This window comes from Macrobrachium rosenbergii, chromosome 22 (genome assembly GCF_040412425.1).
Source record: "Macrobrachium rosenbergii isolate ZJJX-2024 chromosome 22, ASM4041242v1, whole genome shotgun sequence".
NCBI lineage: Eukaryota > Metazoa > Arthropoda > Malacostraca > Decapoda > Palaemonidae > Macrobrachium > Macrobrachium rosenbergii.
In genome coordinates this window covers 1,255,595-1,271,945 of record NC_089762.1, presented here as the reverse complement: position 1 = coordinate 1,271,945, position 16,351 = coordinate 1,255,595, and the positions used below count along the sequence as shown (strand labels likewise).

General features: G+C 36.2%; 1 protein-coding gene across 1 annotated transcript in view; it reads left to right on the top strand.

The window, feature by feature from the left end:
* Window positions 1-16,351, top strand: part of l(2)k09022 (HEAT repeat containing 1 homolog l(2)k09022) — a 107,366-nt gene that overhangs the window by 81,881 nt on the left and 9,134 nt on the right. The window contains exons 24-33 of the mRNA XM_067123960.1: window positions 1,304-1,486; window positions 2,024-2,181; window positions 4,389-4,515; window positions 6,614-6,797; window positions 7,673-7,869; window positions 9,337-9,515; window positions 9,831-10,019; window positions 10,154-10,312; window positions 12,725-12,891; window positions 16,224-16,347. Coding sequence (XP_066980061.1) covers window positions 1,304-1,486; window positions 2,024-2,181; window positions 4,389-4,515; window positions 6,614-6,797; window positions 7,673-7,869; window positions 9,337-9,515; window positions 9,831-10,019; window positions 10,154-10,312; window positions 12,725-12,891; window positions 16,224-16,347 — 1,667 coding nt within the window. The remainder of the gene's footprint in view (window positions 1-1,303; window positions 1,487-2,023; window positions 2,182-4,388; window positions 4,516-6,613; window positions 6,798-7,672; window positions 7,870-9,336; window positions 9,516-9,830; window positions 10,020-10,153; window positions 10,313-12,724; window positions 12,892-16,223; window positions 16,348-16,351) is intronic.

Here is a 16,351-nt window from a genome sequence, read left to right as displayed (position 1 = left end):
CAGTTGCCCCATGTATGAAACTTCCCCAGCACACTTCTTTTTCGGTAGCCTTTATCTTTGCCAGTTATGTTAGTAACTTTAACTTTATGGTCTTTGAAGTAAGGCACCAGATTTTATTAATAAAAAGGAAATTTCTAGAACCTTCAGCATCCATTTCCATTACTTCTCTAGTCCCTCACATTATGGATTAGGCCCTTCACTTATGCCTATTTTGACTCATCATCTTTTATGAAAGAAAAGTTCTAGACTGTGTATTTCTCTACCAGCTGCTGTCAAAAAATATTCGGAAATATTCTTTTTGCTTCAAGCAGGTAACTCTGAAGGCTTTTGAGGATGTCCCTGAAGAAGAAATTCTAGCGTTGATAATTTAAATATCAATGCTGTAGTAAATGCCAGCACTTTTAGGGACTAATCTACTCTCACTAAATCGTATCCAAGGACTGTCATCCAAATGTTTATAGATTTTTTTTGTTTGGTAAAACTTGTAGAGGCTCCAGGCTGTGTAAATATTCGGGAGTGTTCACTTGATGATATCATCCTCATCTTCTCAATTAATTTGTTAGGAGCATTCTCTTTTCGTTTACTCACGGCTCCACTTGTCGGATTGGGTAGGTGCACTTTAGTTCCTCAGGTGTTTATGTGAAAAATTGACCTTTACCTTTTAACAGGGCTCTTGTCCATCTCTTGGCCCCCCTAGTACCCTTAGAGTCTTTTATGGGTTCCATATATATCTCTTTCACAAGAGCTTGTCTTGGTTCCATAATGTTCTGTTTTTTCTTTCCTTCTATATCTGTTCAGCCTAAGTTACTAATCAAGCTATGTCAAAGCATTTTGTGGGAACAAATGTGATTTTGTTTAGCAAAGGAAAGGTTATTTTTTATTTAAACTCATTATTTTTACACTAAGAGCCCACCACTTGACCTACTGTGCCATTTGGGGAACCATAAAGGAGTAGGTATACTGTACTGAATTTCCACCATCAACCTGGAGTAGTAATTCTTTTTTTCTTGTCATGTAATGTCCAGGATTAAAGAAATAAATTTTCCTTCTGAAAACACTTGCCAAATCCAGATTCCTTAGACTAACATTCTTCTGCTCTAGCTCATTCAGCTATTTAGTTTCCTTGTATTTATATTAATGGGGTGATCGCTAGCCAAACTTACCATAGGTTATATTATGACGAGATTGTATTGACTTAAACAATCATTTATTGGGTTGTTGTAAGATATTCAACATTAAGTGCAATTTACATCTGCAAAAATTAATTATTTTAAATTGTATATGAGTGCCATCTTTTTTCCAGCTGATTCTCATGTTATGAGGGGTAATGTTTCGGAAACACCTGAAAGTACAGAGGAAGTGCGTCGCAGCGTGCCACACATTATAGAGTTTGCTTTGATGCTGAGTAGTGAATTTAGCGTTCTCCATCAGGTTAATGCTTGTTACAAGCTTTTGGAATACATCAGTAAATTACCTGAGGATATTGGTGAGTTACCACAGCTATTGGATTAATTTTGTAACACATGAGCTAATACAGGCAGTCCCCGGATTATGGCGGAGGTTCTGTTCCAGCAGCGTGCGGTAAGTTGGAAATCGCCGTAAGTCAGATCTTAACAATAGTAATAGGAATAATAATCTCAGTTACAGCACTTACAGCAGCATAATCTTAGTTATGGTGCTGTAATCCTAGTTATGGTGCTGTAACCAGGAACCAAACTTTTTGTGAATATATTTGAACAATCACCGTAAGTTCAGAACACTGTAAGTCCAAGCTGCCGTAACTCGGGAACTGCCTGTACTGTACTTTTATGATTGTAAGATTTGTAATTTACCATTCAGTATGGATGTCATGTTCATTTGAAGTGTTAATATCCTTTCTCTAATGATTTCCAAAGAATACTCAAATACTCATATGAATATTTACTTTTGCGATTTATACACTTGCTGGATGAACAATGCTGACTCTACTAGTTAGGGTTCAGAATGACATGGAAAGCACACAGGTGTAATATTTCTATTGCAGATAGTCTCGTGCAGAAACAGAAAATGGGAAAAGTTAAGAAAAAACCTTTGGACATAATAAATTGGGAGACTCACTCTACAAAGCAGTATATTAACTTCAAGTACATCAGTATAGCTCTTTTGTCACACCTTTTGTCATCAGAGAAGTTTGTTGGAAAGGTATGTTTTAGTACAGTAAGTACCAGATACATTTAACTGTCCTGATTCAGTTGGGTAAAAATATCTTGGCTTCTTATCCTGGCATGGATGTGCATCTCTTGTGGCAGAAATAGGCACATTTTGTTATCACACTTGTAAATGAATTCCCTTTGTGGTAGGTTTCTTTGATGTGGAACAAGGTAAAATTTGAGAATATATAAATAAACATGTAGGTCAGATGAGGCTGAGCAGTACTACAAGGCATCTCAAGGGAAACAGTGATGACTTTGTAAATAAAAGTTAGAAACAAAATCACCATCTAAGGAGTTTCCCTTATTGTCCCACCAGGGGCTTCGTAAGACGCCAATTAATGTCAAGAATTTTCTCACAGCTGGTCTAGCCATTGTTGGTACAGTGATGCCATATAGATGGCCTCCAAGGCAGATAGGCTCTTTATTCTGCCTAAGGTTAGTACCCAGAGGATTATGATTCATCCTTCTACCACATCAGTGACACAGATTGACCAATCCTCTACCACTGCTTGTCAGGTCTGAGAAAGAAAGCAACCATCAAGGATTCCCATACCATCTTATCACAGAAAGCAGTTGGGTGTAAGGAAACATTTATTAGATTGAAATTCATTTAGGGATTTAAGAGAAATATAGCATGGGTTAAAGAGAGAACACTGAGGATATGTGCGCAAGTGAAACTGCAGGTTAAGGTCACAGCCTTGCCAAGAGAGAAGGAAATGTTGGCCAGGAATACCCCTCCCATTTTAAGGCAAAATTATATATACACTGAGAGTGATAAGGTAAAATCAGTAAATTATTAATGAAAATCAGTGAATTATTAATGAAACTATAAATAGTTAAAAAGTTAGAAAAGGAGTCAGAAGCTTAAGAGAAGCAAGCACTCATAATCCTTCAGCCTCGCAATGGCTCAGCACCTGTAGGGATACCTTGGTCAGAGGAAATTTCAAAATTTTGCTCAGCTGAGAGTGCAGAGAGCTTAAGACTTTATAAACTTTCCTCTGCAGATAGATATGACATCTCAGCAACAAGACACTACAAAAAAAAAAAAAAACAGTCTTGGAGCCGACACATGCATGTTTACCCAATCACAGACCTAAGAGTTATGGTGGAGGACTGGACAGCCTCTGCCACTGTTGCCAATCTTGGAAGAAGGGTGAACTGTAATCTTCTGGGTCGTTGCCTTAGTCAGAATAAAGATCCTTCCTGCCACAAGTCTGTTTATACTCCATCACTATCCCAACAACAGCACTATACCAGTCTCATTAGTAAATTACTCTGAAAGTTTTGTGGTAAATACAAATTAATATGCTTACGTTATAGAAAATATAAAATGCGGTAATGTCCCGTAAAAGACATTAGAATTTGTTGAAGTCTTTTCTTTTGCATCACTCATATCTTTGCTGTGCTTTATCCTCCACAAATTGCCATTCATCTGCAGCCTTCCTTCTCATAGTTCTTTTACATGTGAAAGCCATCTTCATCCCCCTTTTCATCATTATTGCATCTACAAATGGCTTCCCTAATTTTGTTTATGGTATTTTTAACTCTGTCCTGCCATCTGACTCCTAATGTTTTTCTTAAAGCTTATTCTCCTGCCATCTGACTCCTAATGTTTTTCTTAAAGCTTATTCTCAAATCGTCAAAATCATTTGGATGTAGTTTCACTGTCTTACAGTGATTCATGTCCATTTAGCAGTGCAGAGTCTGCTTGACTTAGGTATAATTCTTTAATCTTTTGTATGCAGCTTCAATTTACTGTATTTGATTTCCAAATCTTATGCAACCTGCCTATTGTTTGATTTGCTTTTTTTTTTGTCATGGACTAAATCCAACTCTAAGAATACCTGTACAGGGTGCTAGTTTTCCTAAATACAGTATTTGAAAGTTGCAGCCTCATTAATCCTTTCTCCATCTAATTAATGATTTTGAAACTGATTTTTTGTGACTTTAGCAAACTATGTTTTTACTTTGCCTTGTCCTTGCACATTTTATTCAATCTTTTTAGAAGTGTGTATTGAAGTAAAGTTCTATTTGATTGGTTGTATTCGTATGCTGTTTTAACACTAATTATGATTTTGAAAAATTATTCGTATTAGTTTGTCATTAGTAATAGAATGATTGGCTATTCTCTCTCTGCTTGTTGTTTTAAGTAAAGGAATTTTAGAGTTTTGATTTTAATATCTAAACTGATTTCAGGTACTAGAAGGATCAGAAGGGATGGAAGAAGAACTGCGTGACACTTACCAGCTCCTTCTAGAGAAGACGATGTCCTACCTTCGCACAGTTAATGATTCTTGTGAAAGGAACAAGGATAAGCCTAGTGGTATTTATGTTGATCTGGAGTTTTTTGTTACTTGATACAAGGTAGAGGAGCAGTGGCAGGAGAAGTTCTTGCATTGTAAAACAACTCATTCTTATATGTCTTTACACAGAACTTTTTTATGTCATTGATTTTAAGTATAATCATCGTATTTTTATTTTGGATGATAGCATAATTTTTTTTATTATCACAGACCCATTCATCATAAAATAACCATTAACCCTTAAACGCTGACTGGGCGTATCATACGTCGACTAAAATTGTCTGTTGGGTGCCGAGTGGACGTACCGTCGTCGACTACAAAAATTTCAACCTTCGGTCAACTTTGACTCGACCAAAATGGTCGAAAAATGCAATTGTAAGCTAAAACTCTAGTAATATTAAATCATTTACCTTCATTTTGCAACAAATTGGAAGTCTCTAGCACAATATTTCGGTTTATGGTGAATTTTTGAAAAAAAAATTTTCCTCACGTCCGTGCGGTAACTCGGCCGAAAATTTCAGAAATTCTTTCATCATTTTGTCGTAATTTTTGCACCATTTTATATTAGCCGTTACATAATGTTTTATATATGAAAATGTGCGCAATTTCCTGTAATATACAACAAAAAACTACCCATGGTTGTAGCTTTTATCAGTTTGGAAATATTTTCATATAAATCACGATAACTGCCAAAATTTCAACCTTCGGTCAAATTTGACTCTACTGAAATGGTCGAAAAACGTAATTGTAAGCTAAAACTCTTACATTCTAGTAATATTCAATCATTTACCTTCATTTTGCAACAAATTGGAAGTCTCTAGCACAATATTTCGATTTATGGTGAATTTTTGAAAAAAACTTTTTCCTTACGTCCGCGCCAGAAATTCTTTCGTCACGTTGTCGTAATGTTTGCACCGTTTTACATTAGTCGTTACATAAAGTTTTATATATGAAAATGTGCGCAATTTCATGTAGAATCCAATAGAAAATAACTCATGGTTGTAGCTTTTATCAGTTTTGAAATATTTTCACATAAATCACGATAACTGCCAAAATTTCAACCTTTGGTCAACTTTAACTCGACCGAAATGGTCGAAAAACGCAATTATAAGCTAAAACTCTTACATTCTAGTAATATTCAATCATGTACCTTCATTTTGCAACAAACTGGAAGTCTCTAGCACAATATTTCGATTTATGGTGAATTTATGAAAAAAAAAAAAACTTTTTCCTTACGTCTGCACGTGGTAACTCGGCCGAACATCTCAGAAATTCTTTCGTCACGTTGTCATAATGTTTGCACCGTTTTATATTAGTCGATACATAAACTTTTATATATGAAAATGTGCACAGTTTCATGTAGAATACAACAGAAAATAACTCATGGTTGTAGCTTTTACCAGTTTTGAAATATTTTCATATAAATCACGATAAATAGAAAAATTTGACCTTCGGTCAACTTTAACTCGACCAAAATGGCCGAAAACTGCAATTGTAGGCTAAAACACTTACAGTCTAGTAATATTCAATCAATTACCTTCATTTTGCAACAAACGGGAAGTCTCTAGCACAATATTTCCATTTATGGTGAATTTTTGAAAAAACTTTTTTTTTACGTCCGCGCAATACGAATTCATGCATCATTTTGTGATAGTATTTTCTCTGTGTTGCTTTGATCATTTTAAAATTTGTTATATACCAAAATCATCGCAATTTAGTGTACAATACAAAGGAAAAAAAAAACCCGTTAACTTTAACTGTTTTGCTCACAGCGCGATTTGTATACAATTATATACGAGTTTTTTTTTCGCTGTCATATATTCCAATATTTATATATGATAATGATATTTTTTTTCATTTCTGATGGTTGCATACTAAACTTCAGGCAATGACAAAAAAAATGAGCCAAAAATGAACTCTTAATCTTAAAAACTAAGCGTGCTGTGATTTTTTAAAAAAAAACCTTTTTTCCGCTTCGGCGCTAACTCACCAAACGCCGCCGGCATACAGGAGACGTTTTTGTAAATAGGGCTTCGGCGTTAAAGGGTTAATAATGAATGGGTATGCATAAAAATTTATTTTTAAAATTTTAATAAAACTAGTTTTTCTTAATTGCAGGTAAGGTGTGGTTGTCTCTTCAAAGGAAAATTGTTGATGTTTTGGATGGCATTATATCGGTACTACCTCCGAACATGTTGCTCCAAGTTGTTGATGGACTTTTAAAGTCTCCCATTCCTCTTGTTCGATGCAGAGCCACAGAGCTGCTGTGTTCAAAGCTCCAACCTAGCTCTGCATTCTTCAGGTGAGCTTTTAGGTGTATTATTGTTTCTAAGGGATTGGAAATTTTCCTCTATCAGTCACTTCTGCTTTCTTTAGGCTAGATTTTATGCTTATTTTTCATTCTGAACGACTGGAAAATATTCACGTATAAGCTTTTAGGGGCTTTTTTATGAACAAGTAAACCATAAATTGTAAAATTTGCTGTATGATTCTTTTCAGTTCTCTTAAATATGTGATAGTTTCAATAATCTTATGAGGTACTGTAAGTGCATACATTGTATTGATATTTTGGTAACAAAGTTTATGTTAGTTTTCCAGTAAGTTAGATGGTAACTCTAGTTTTATTACTGTATTATAATCAACATTTGTAGCCTTACATTTAGGTAAATTGGGTATCTTGTCTATAAGAGCTAACAGTTTAAAGCATTGGCACTTAGGTTAAATTTCAAGAGCAGCATTAAGTCAAAAGGTGTGATGTGTTCTTTGATGTGTAGTAAAGTGTGATGTGTTCTGTGCTGTGCAGTAACGTAATGTTTACAGAGGTATTTTGTATGCTTGGGTTTAGTGTAAAGTGCTTCAGAAATCAGCTTCAGACTTTTGCTAGAGCATTTGGGATATGTTTGTCCTTGACTGTTTTGCCTTTCATTGTATATTACAGGTACATTATATGGTTTTATGTCCTTGCTTTTGTTTTAACTGTTAAGAAATATTGAGTTTTCTTTTGCGCCTCTGTATATTAACTTTTGGAACTGAGTTTTTTTCTTTTTTGGTGCTTGAGACCTCCTGTAAGCAACAGTTGTGTCTGGATGTTGACTCTCTTTTTGAACCTATGAACAAGTAGGAACTGCAAGAGCTAATGCTGGTTTTGTAATCCTTATAAACTCTCTTACTTTACAGCAAAGAAGATTTGTTGGATCTGCTTCCATTTGTTGACATTCTGAGAAAAGTAGGAGCAGATGACCAAGAACCAATTGAAAATCGACAGGTTGGAATTTACGCTCTGCAACTTCTCACTAAACACTTGGCACCACATGTTAAGATTGGTGCTATTGAACCTGTCATGTCAACTGCTGTTCAACTAGTTTGCAGTCGAGGTAAGTGTAAAACTGTCTGGCTTTTAACCAATGGTTATGTTTTTCTCCTACCTGAAAGCCTTTCATCAGCCAACTTTCATGCTACAAATATGCACATAGGAATCAGTTAGGTACCTGCAATGCTCTTTTAGATGTGACATGCCATTTGCAACAGAACTTTGATAAAGGTTTTGAGTGTGAAGTAATTCATATAGATTTTAATAGGAGTAGGTGGATATGTTTTAGGTTTACTTCAAGATTTCCCCACAGGCATTCGGCAGCGAGTTGCTGTTGATGAGTTTTTTTTTTTAGTGAATCAAGACCTATCGTGTCCGTAGTTACACAGGGTAGTGTGCTTGGTCCACTGTTTTTTTTTTTAATGTGTACAATTAAGATGGTTGTTAGCTTGGAAAAAAGATTATTCAGTATGCCAATGATGCAACACTTGTAAGTGTAGTAGTTTCCAATTATGAGAAATGAAGCTGCCCTTAGTCTCAGTCAGGACATGGAGTTAGTGAATTATGTAGTCAGTGGGGTGTGAGACTGAACTTCAGTAAAATGAAAACACTATTGATTAGCAGATCTACAGACTTTCCACCCCACCCTCCCCTTCATGTGGATGGGACTCTGCTTATTGAGTCTGAAATTTTCATGGGCCGCAGCTGAGAGTTTCGTGCAGCGTTATATGCTGTACAGAAAACTCGATTGCGCCAAAGAAACTTCGGCACATTCTTTACTTGTTTTTCATTGTTCCTTGTGAGAATTTCAGACTCATAATCCAGTGCCCTAACAGAAATCAATTTCCTGTTCCCAGTCACTAACCCCCCACCCTCCCTCCCCATGCAGGTAGTTATGCACATGGATGCCTCCTTGACAGGCTAGGCATACAGAACTATACTGTAGTTCTTGCTCATTCTTGATCAGTACAAGTTGTTGTAACTGGATAGACACTGCATAGAAATACTGTGAGGCAGTATATGGTTAATGGGTTTGTAATGAACAAATCTATGATGCAGTTTTAAAGCCTTTAATATATAAATCAGAGACATGGCTCGTTGGAGTGTGGTGGACTATATTACAAATAAGGAATTTGCTAATAGGTGTAATAAGAAATGAAAATTAGACAGGTGTCCTAAGATTAAGATGATTTGAACAGTGATGTGAAGAGTTGAGTAGTATTTAGTCATATATTCAGAAATAGCAGGACAAAGATGGAATAGATGAAGAGGTTAAAAATAAGTCATTTAGGGAAGAAAGTCATAAGCTGGAAGATAGTGGAGAGAATGTGTTTCATGTCTATTCTGAAAACAGAAAATGTTACACAAAACCAGTTAATGATGAGGGTGGAGGTTTCTGTTATATTTGCAAGTATAAATTTATAATTTTTTCATACTCAAGGTGCTGTTTCTTTAATTCCAAGTCAGGTGATATCCATATTTTCTTTAGAATATTGATAGTCTTCACAGTATTTTTACTTTTTTGCTCTAGGTACTCCAATGAAGGTTGTAACTCAAGCATTGCTACTAATAGCAGAGGCTGTTGGATCCCTGAAGGCTCATGCAGTAAACCATCTTGGGTCCTTAATGCCTGTGATTGCTCGACTTCTTGTTAACTGTGACACAGATTCAGATCATCTTGCTTTGGCAGCAGCTACAGCAACTCATAAGGTTAGTTTAGTGACTGCCCTTTGCAGCTGTTATACTGCAGTATAATCAAGTCTTTCTTGAAATTATGAATGCATTCATTAGAATATACATCACGCTGTGTATGCTGTTTCTGTATGCAGTCGTAATTGAGGTTTTCAACTAAACCTATTTATAATACTAGTGTAATAACGTTTATTGTGTTGTAATATTTTCCATGGCAAATCTTTATCACAGTAATGTTTTAACTGTTGCATTCCATCGCATCTTAGAATTCATGTTGTAAAATTGGAAATGTTTATCTCAGTTCTTTATCATTTACAAATTCACAATTTTCAGATAATTGAAAACATGGCACAGTTCTTGTCTCCACATCTAGAAACACTGATTTGTTCCATATGTCATCTTTGTGCCTTGAAAGATGAGGCATTTGTTCAAGAATCTCGGTTAGGTCTGAGGTTAGCTGCTATGCGAGATAGTCTACCACAGCGCATTGAACCACGACTTATGATACCCAAATTTGCTGCAGTGAGTAATATTCTTGTTTTTTACTGCTGTATTTCTAAAATATTGGTATGAAGGATATGCTTTTGGTACACTAGTTTTAATGGGAACTCCATTGCTTTTATTTTTTGTACTTTCATCAGCTTTCTTCCCAACAGGCCTACAAGACTTTATCAGGTGAAGAGATTCCTGCTTTACAACCACTGATGATTATGGTGGAAACACTTATAACCAAAACAGAAAGTAAGGTTGTGGTTGCCCAGAAGCCTGCTTTCATTGACTTATTTACTCAGGCATTAGATCTTCGCACTCAAAAGGTAAACGGTTTTTAAATTACCAAACTACCACTAATAGGCAGTCCCTGGGTTACGGCGTTCTCGGTTTACGGCATTCTGACTTTGCGGCGTTTGGCTCACGGCGCCGTTAAACTGATTTTACGGCACCGTTACCCAGTTTTACGGTGCTTACAGTGCCGTAAGCACCGTTTATTCCCATTATTATTATGATGTTCCAGTTTTTCGGGTTATGGGGCGCCGCCAGGAACAGAAGCCCCTCCGTAAACCAGGGACTGCCTGTATACTTATTAAATCAATACATAACTTATTGTGAGCGAGGTACAAATGAAAGTACAGGTAAGAAGCTTTCTAATTTAATCATTCAAAATTCACAAAGGGCAACGGATCGTGCGAGCCGCAAGGTAGTCCTGACTTCTCGACAGGTCGAGAAGAGGGATGAACTTTGGGCATCTGTGTTTCTTCACAGATGTAAAATGACAGATGCATAGAAGTTAAACATTTGAATATAAAATTGATAGACATGGTTAAATAGCTGGCATAATAATGTACACAATGATAAGAATACATGAAAAATGGCGATAACAATTTTGGAGATACAGTAATACCCCGAGCTTGTGTCATTTGAGTTGCACGAATTCACTGATACACAAACTTTTCATTGGAACCTAACTAATTGTCATACACAAGTTTTTCACAGACACACGAACATTTGCGAATACTTAGAAACCCTGCAAAAGTGTTAGAAACCCTGCAAAAGTGTTTGTTTAATTTTTTATGTAATAAGTTTTCAAGCTTTATGTATAAATTAAATAATAACATTAAATAAAAATAATTTCTCTCTCTCTCTTTCTTTTACTGAGAGAATTTTTATGGTACATGTAGATGATTATTTGTTTTGTATGATAGATAAATTTTTTATCTAATAAGTACTAATTTTCAAATATTAATAAGATTAAATAATAATAATAATAATAATGATAATAATATAACTGTAATTACAAAATTCGTTGCGATACGTATTTTAAACAAACAAAAATCTTTCCTTCATCTTTTGTAACTCATTGAAGAGAAGCTCGAAGGCAAACCTATCAGATATGTCAATTTAACATGACAAGAAGGGGGAGTGTTGCTGATTAGCGGGTCAAGGATTCTCTCTCTCTCTCTCTTTCTTTGTGCGTGTTTGTGTCCGTAATAATTCATAAAAAATTTCACTCTTAAGTAAGGACACTCTTATCTCACTCAATCTTTCTCTCTCATTCGTAGTTAGCGCTCACACACATTTTACAACCTACACATTACTGTTGCTTTGTACGTCCTTTACCTGTAAAGTAGATCATTTTAAATTGATCCAATTGTACGTGTACCTCTATGAACTGTTAATATGCTGTTCTAAAACAGAGAGACATAGAGCACTTCAGAACAAAGAGAAAGGGACAGAATAAAGAAGTTTTTAAAAACAAGGTTGAGAAGACTTCTAAAAATAGATTGTAGTCTTCACATTCTCTTATATTTTCACGTTAGCCATTTTTTTCTTTTTTTTAAGGGTAATGTTTTAAGCTAACTTTTTAATGAAATTACAGTAACTTTAATTTCATTTAAAAGTTAGTTTAATACTTTGGGAGCATGAGTAGGGTCATATTAGTGTTTAAACTCTAGAAATAAGCATTTATTAGCATTTTTAGAGACGGTGCCAAACTTACACGAAAATTCGCCTTGCGCAAGGGTGTCTGAAACCTAACCTTGCCTACGTTTGGGGTATGACTGTATTTACATAAAACATTATCACGAGACTCTGTTTCTCTCATGTGGAGGCTACATTATAAACCAACATGGGTGAATTATTGTAAGCACTTATATATATTTCTCCTCTCTTGAACATTAAATTAACTACCTATATCAGTTTACTAGCAGCTTACAAGTTATGATTTTCTGTTGATGGATTTTAGCATGCTGTTTCCACACTATTCTTGTATCACAATGAAAGTTTTAGAAATGTTGCACAAATACAAGTAATCTGACCATAGAAATAGTTATTAGATTTATGTACTCTTGCAAGTGCAGCAGGTATGGATAACTGTTAAAGGATGTAACTTATACTGTAAATTATTTTCATTTCTCGGTTAATGTTTATTTTCATTTCTCTGTTAATGTATTTTTAAAAAACTGATTTGGAGAAGAGTGAAATTCTTTCAATTTTTCATTTGTCTTAACAGCTGTGGTCAGAAGAGGCAGTGCATGACTCACCAAGTGTTGTGTTCAGGTTGAAGATTAGCCCAATATTGAAAATGAAATTGACAAGTAAAGAATATATACACTGAAAAAAAAAGATGAAAAATATTAAAGACTAAGATTGCTTTTTAGTCACATTATTATAGATGAATTCAGCTTGCACTAAAAATTCTTGAGGGAAGAAATAACATCTTAAAATTTCAGGGTGATCATCAAAGCATTGATGCTGTGGAGGCGGTTGTTTGTTCGGCCTTAGCCAAACTGCTGTTGCGTTTGAATGAACATGACAACATCGCTGTTTTTGCTAACTTGCAGTCCTGGGCTTCAGATGTTATGGATATTAAGCCTTCCAGACTCGTAACATTTTATAGGTATGTTTTTTTTTTACTTCTTTTCAATATTTGGTGCTGACTGTTGTACAGACAACAGTATTTCTGTTGCTGTAAGTTTAATCTCTGAAACGGGTGAAGGATTTGATTTTGATTAATATTTCAGCTATAAAAATACAGGTATCTGCAAATTTATAAGAAATACAAGCCATTGCTTTATCAATACAGTCACCATTGCCTGAGATCAGTTTGAGTCCTGCGACTCTGGGAGGAAGTTGATTAATCTTCAGCCCCTGATGGTGGGGATTTGGCTATCTCTAAAGAGGCCCACCATGCTAAAGGCCACATCGTTATTTCATTTTGGTGAAAGATGGTTTCACAACTATAGAGCAGCCATATGAGGAAGAAAGGATGATACATCCTTTTCACAGGATCAGGATGATGCATCCTTTTCAGAAGTTATCAGCTGGACTTATGAGATCTTTTAAGACGCAGACTGCAAAACTCCAAAAGAAAGCATTATCTGCCAAATTCAGATGCAACTCCAGTAGAGCTAACTCTACCAACCACAAGGTTTACCTCCCACTGGCTACCGCTGTCTTGTACATCATCACTAACATGAGGCCCAGGATAAAAGGATAAGGAACCAGCTAAAGATATGACAAGCTTATCTGCCCATTCTACAAAATCTAAGGCTGCTGCTCACTGTCTTATTCCTAGCAGGTTCAGCATCCCTTTTTGACTAGGAAGGCACTAGCAAAGACCATTTGGCTTCTTCATCCTTGTTCACCCTCTTACCGACCAAGATGGATGCAACAGTGATTTCTTTATCAGGCATTCCTCTCCATATCCAACTGGCAGGACAGGATGTTGGGAGCCATTAGTACATTGCTGACTGAGTAGGCAAAGTTGTTGGATGATGTTGCCAAGGCCAGAAGAATGGTGTTGTCACCATGGCAACATTGATATTGCCTATTAGGCTGATGTTTATGCTGTTAATGTGCTAATGAAGAAGTGGGACATGACAGCCAAGGGTATCTCTGAGCTCTTGTCTTTATGGACGTCACTGATATATATGTTGATTTATTGAACCAGTTCCTGTTTCCAGAAAGCATCGTTAAGCAGCTCTCAGGGAGACTTAAGCAGCAACCAAGGGGTTCATATACCTTGATGTAATGGAGAACTGAAATCAAGCAACTTTAACTTTTAACAGCTTGTCATTTTGAAGACAGCGTAGGAGATCTTATCCTTCAACCCCTGACCAAAAAAAAAAAAAAAAAAAAAAAAAAAAAAAAGGAGGCTAACAGTCAAGTCCTCTGGTAAGGGGTAGAAGAAAGTAAGTACATCACTCATCCACTGATAGTTTGTCTGCCATTGGAGATTGCCTGCTGAAATACTGGAGATCGTACCAGGTGGTCACAGCGGAGCAGTGGGTTATAGAGATGGTCAGTCATTTATACTTTCATTTCATTAGACAGGCACCTATTCTCAGTGCAATTGCACTCAGTAGACTTTAAGATATTCAGCTGTTATGCTGAGAAGTTCCAGGCTTTGGATGACAAGATGAAATTTAATCAGTTGCAGAAACCAGCAATTAAGTATGTGCCAGACAGATGACCTGGATTCTAGTCATCTGTTTGTGTTTGTGGTGCCAAAGGCAGCTGGAGGATGAAGGCAGTAGAACTGGTGTGGTGATGCATCAGGGTGAGAAATCCACTATTACTCTTGGACTTTAATGATGTGTAATTCCTTGTTCTTATTCACCCTGCATTGAGGAAATAACTTCTCTCCATTTGGGAAGGGAAATTATTTTAGTTTTGAGGCCTGTGCCAAGTTTGTCAATACTTATGATGACTTATTAACTTGGAGAAGTCAAAACTAGCACCTTCAACATGCGTTAACATGGGTTATGTACCCGAGTTACATCGTCAGCATAGAAGAAGGAATGGTTCACTGGCCATGGGGACAGGATCAGGAGTTAGTAATCCTTGATCCAGTGGTTTTTACACTGTCCAAATCTTTTGGCCAATCTGTAGCAATCCCTGATAGGTAACCTTGTTTCTAGAAAAGCTAGTACAACACATTTGCTTCAGGTTGTGGTTACTTCAGCAGCATCTGCCAAAGCTGCTGCTTGGCAGTGATTCTACTGGAAGATTACCTCAGTCTCATATGATGTCTTGAAAGATCTTCAGTCATTGCAAGACCCCAGTTACCAGTTAGTAGGAGTTCCGCTGGTCCCTTGGGAGATAAATATGTTTACTGATGCATTGAGCTAAGGGTGGGACACACCTCTTGGATCATCAGGTGACAGAAACTAAGATTTTAGAGGACAAGAGACAGGACATCAAGGAGTTACAAGTCATCTTCTAAGGCCTTCAGACATTCGCTCTTTTCTTGTGATGACTGACAACTTGGTGATAACATAGCTAAGAAATCAGGACCACATAATCTGAGCCTATGTATCTGGTTGTGGTGGAAATCATGTAGATGTAGGTACATGAGGTCAGTATAGTTTCAAGGGCCCAATGTGATAACAGACAGTATAAGCAGGGAAAAGTAGGTCCTATCATTAGGTTGCTGAATTCAGGGATGTGCAAGGCTCTGTAGTATCTAGCAGCACACTGTTTATAGATCTGTTCACAAGCCTGAGCCTCAAATTTACCACGCTCTATTCTGCCCGTGTTAATAGACTCAGCAGCGGTGAGGGTCTTCCCATCAAATCCATACATCGACAAGTCCTTCCTTTTCAGACAAAAACAACCAGCATGTCAGTGGCAGATTGTTCTAGGTCACCTGTCGTCCCTGGAGAAGCTTGTTCCTCACTGATGTCTACACTTTTGATCTCTTCAATGGAGATTGAAATAGTATCTTCCCATGACTAGAAGATATTTTTGTTATTTTCAATAAAATGATGGTATCATTGGGATGGCATTATAAAGGATTGCACAATCAAGCTTATACAGTACTGTAGATATTTATGTTATTAATGAAAGGCAATGTGAAATGGCAGTTACTCTCTACAAAGCATATTTCTTCAAATTTTTTCTGTTCAGGTGTGATTTCATTTCTTGCATGTTGGATCAGTATTCATGGTTTTAATATTTTTAGTTATTATCACATCAAAGGAAAATTGTAATGTTTTTGTAAATTGAGTAACTTCTAAGGTATGTGAGTTTAATATTCAGTAGTGTATGAATGAAAATACCCAATAGTGTAGGAATGAATTATTTTGTAATTGAAATTCAGTAATCTAAAAACTAGTTGATTATTTTGGTGGCATTTATATCAGTGTAATGTCAAGCTGAAATGGGTATGAATGTTTTTCGCTGTTTTATGTTGCCAGATATGTACATAATTGAAATTTTTATTTACAGATTCACAAATCATCTTGCTGAAACTCTGAAGGTACTTTTCATCAAGGCAAAATTAGCTGATAACTTATTCAGTCAAGCAGCATCCGTCCTGGAGAGAAACAACTCTGTTAATAACCTGAATACAGTAA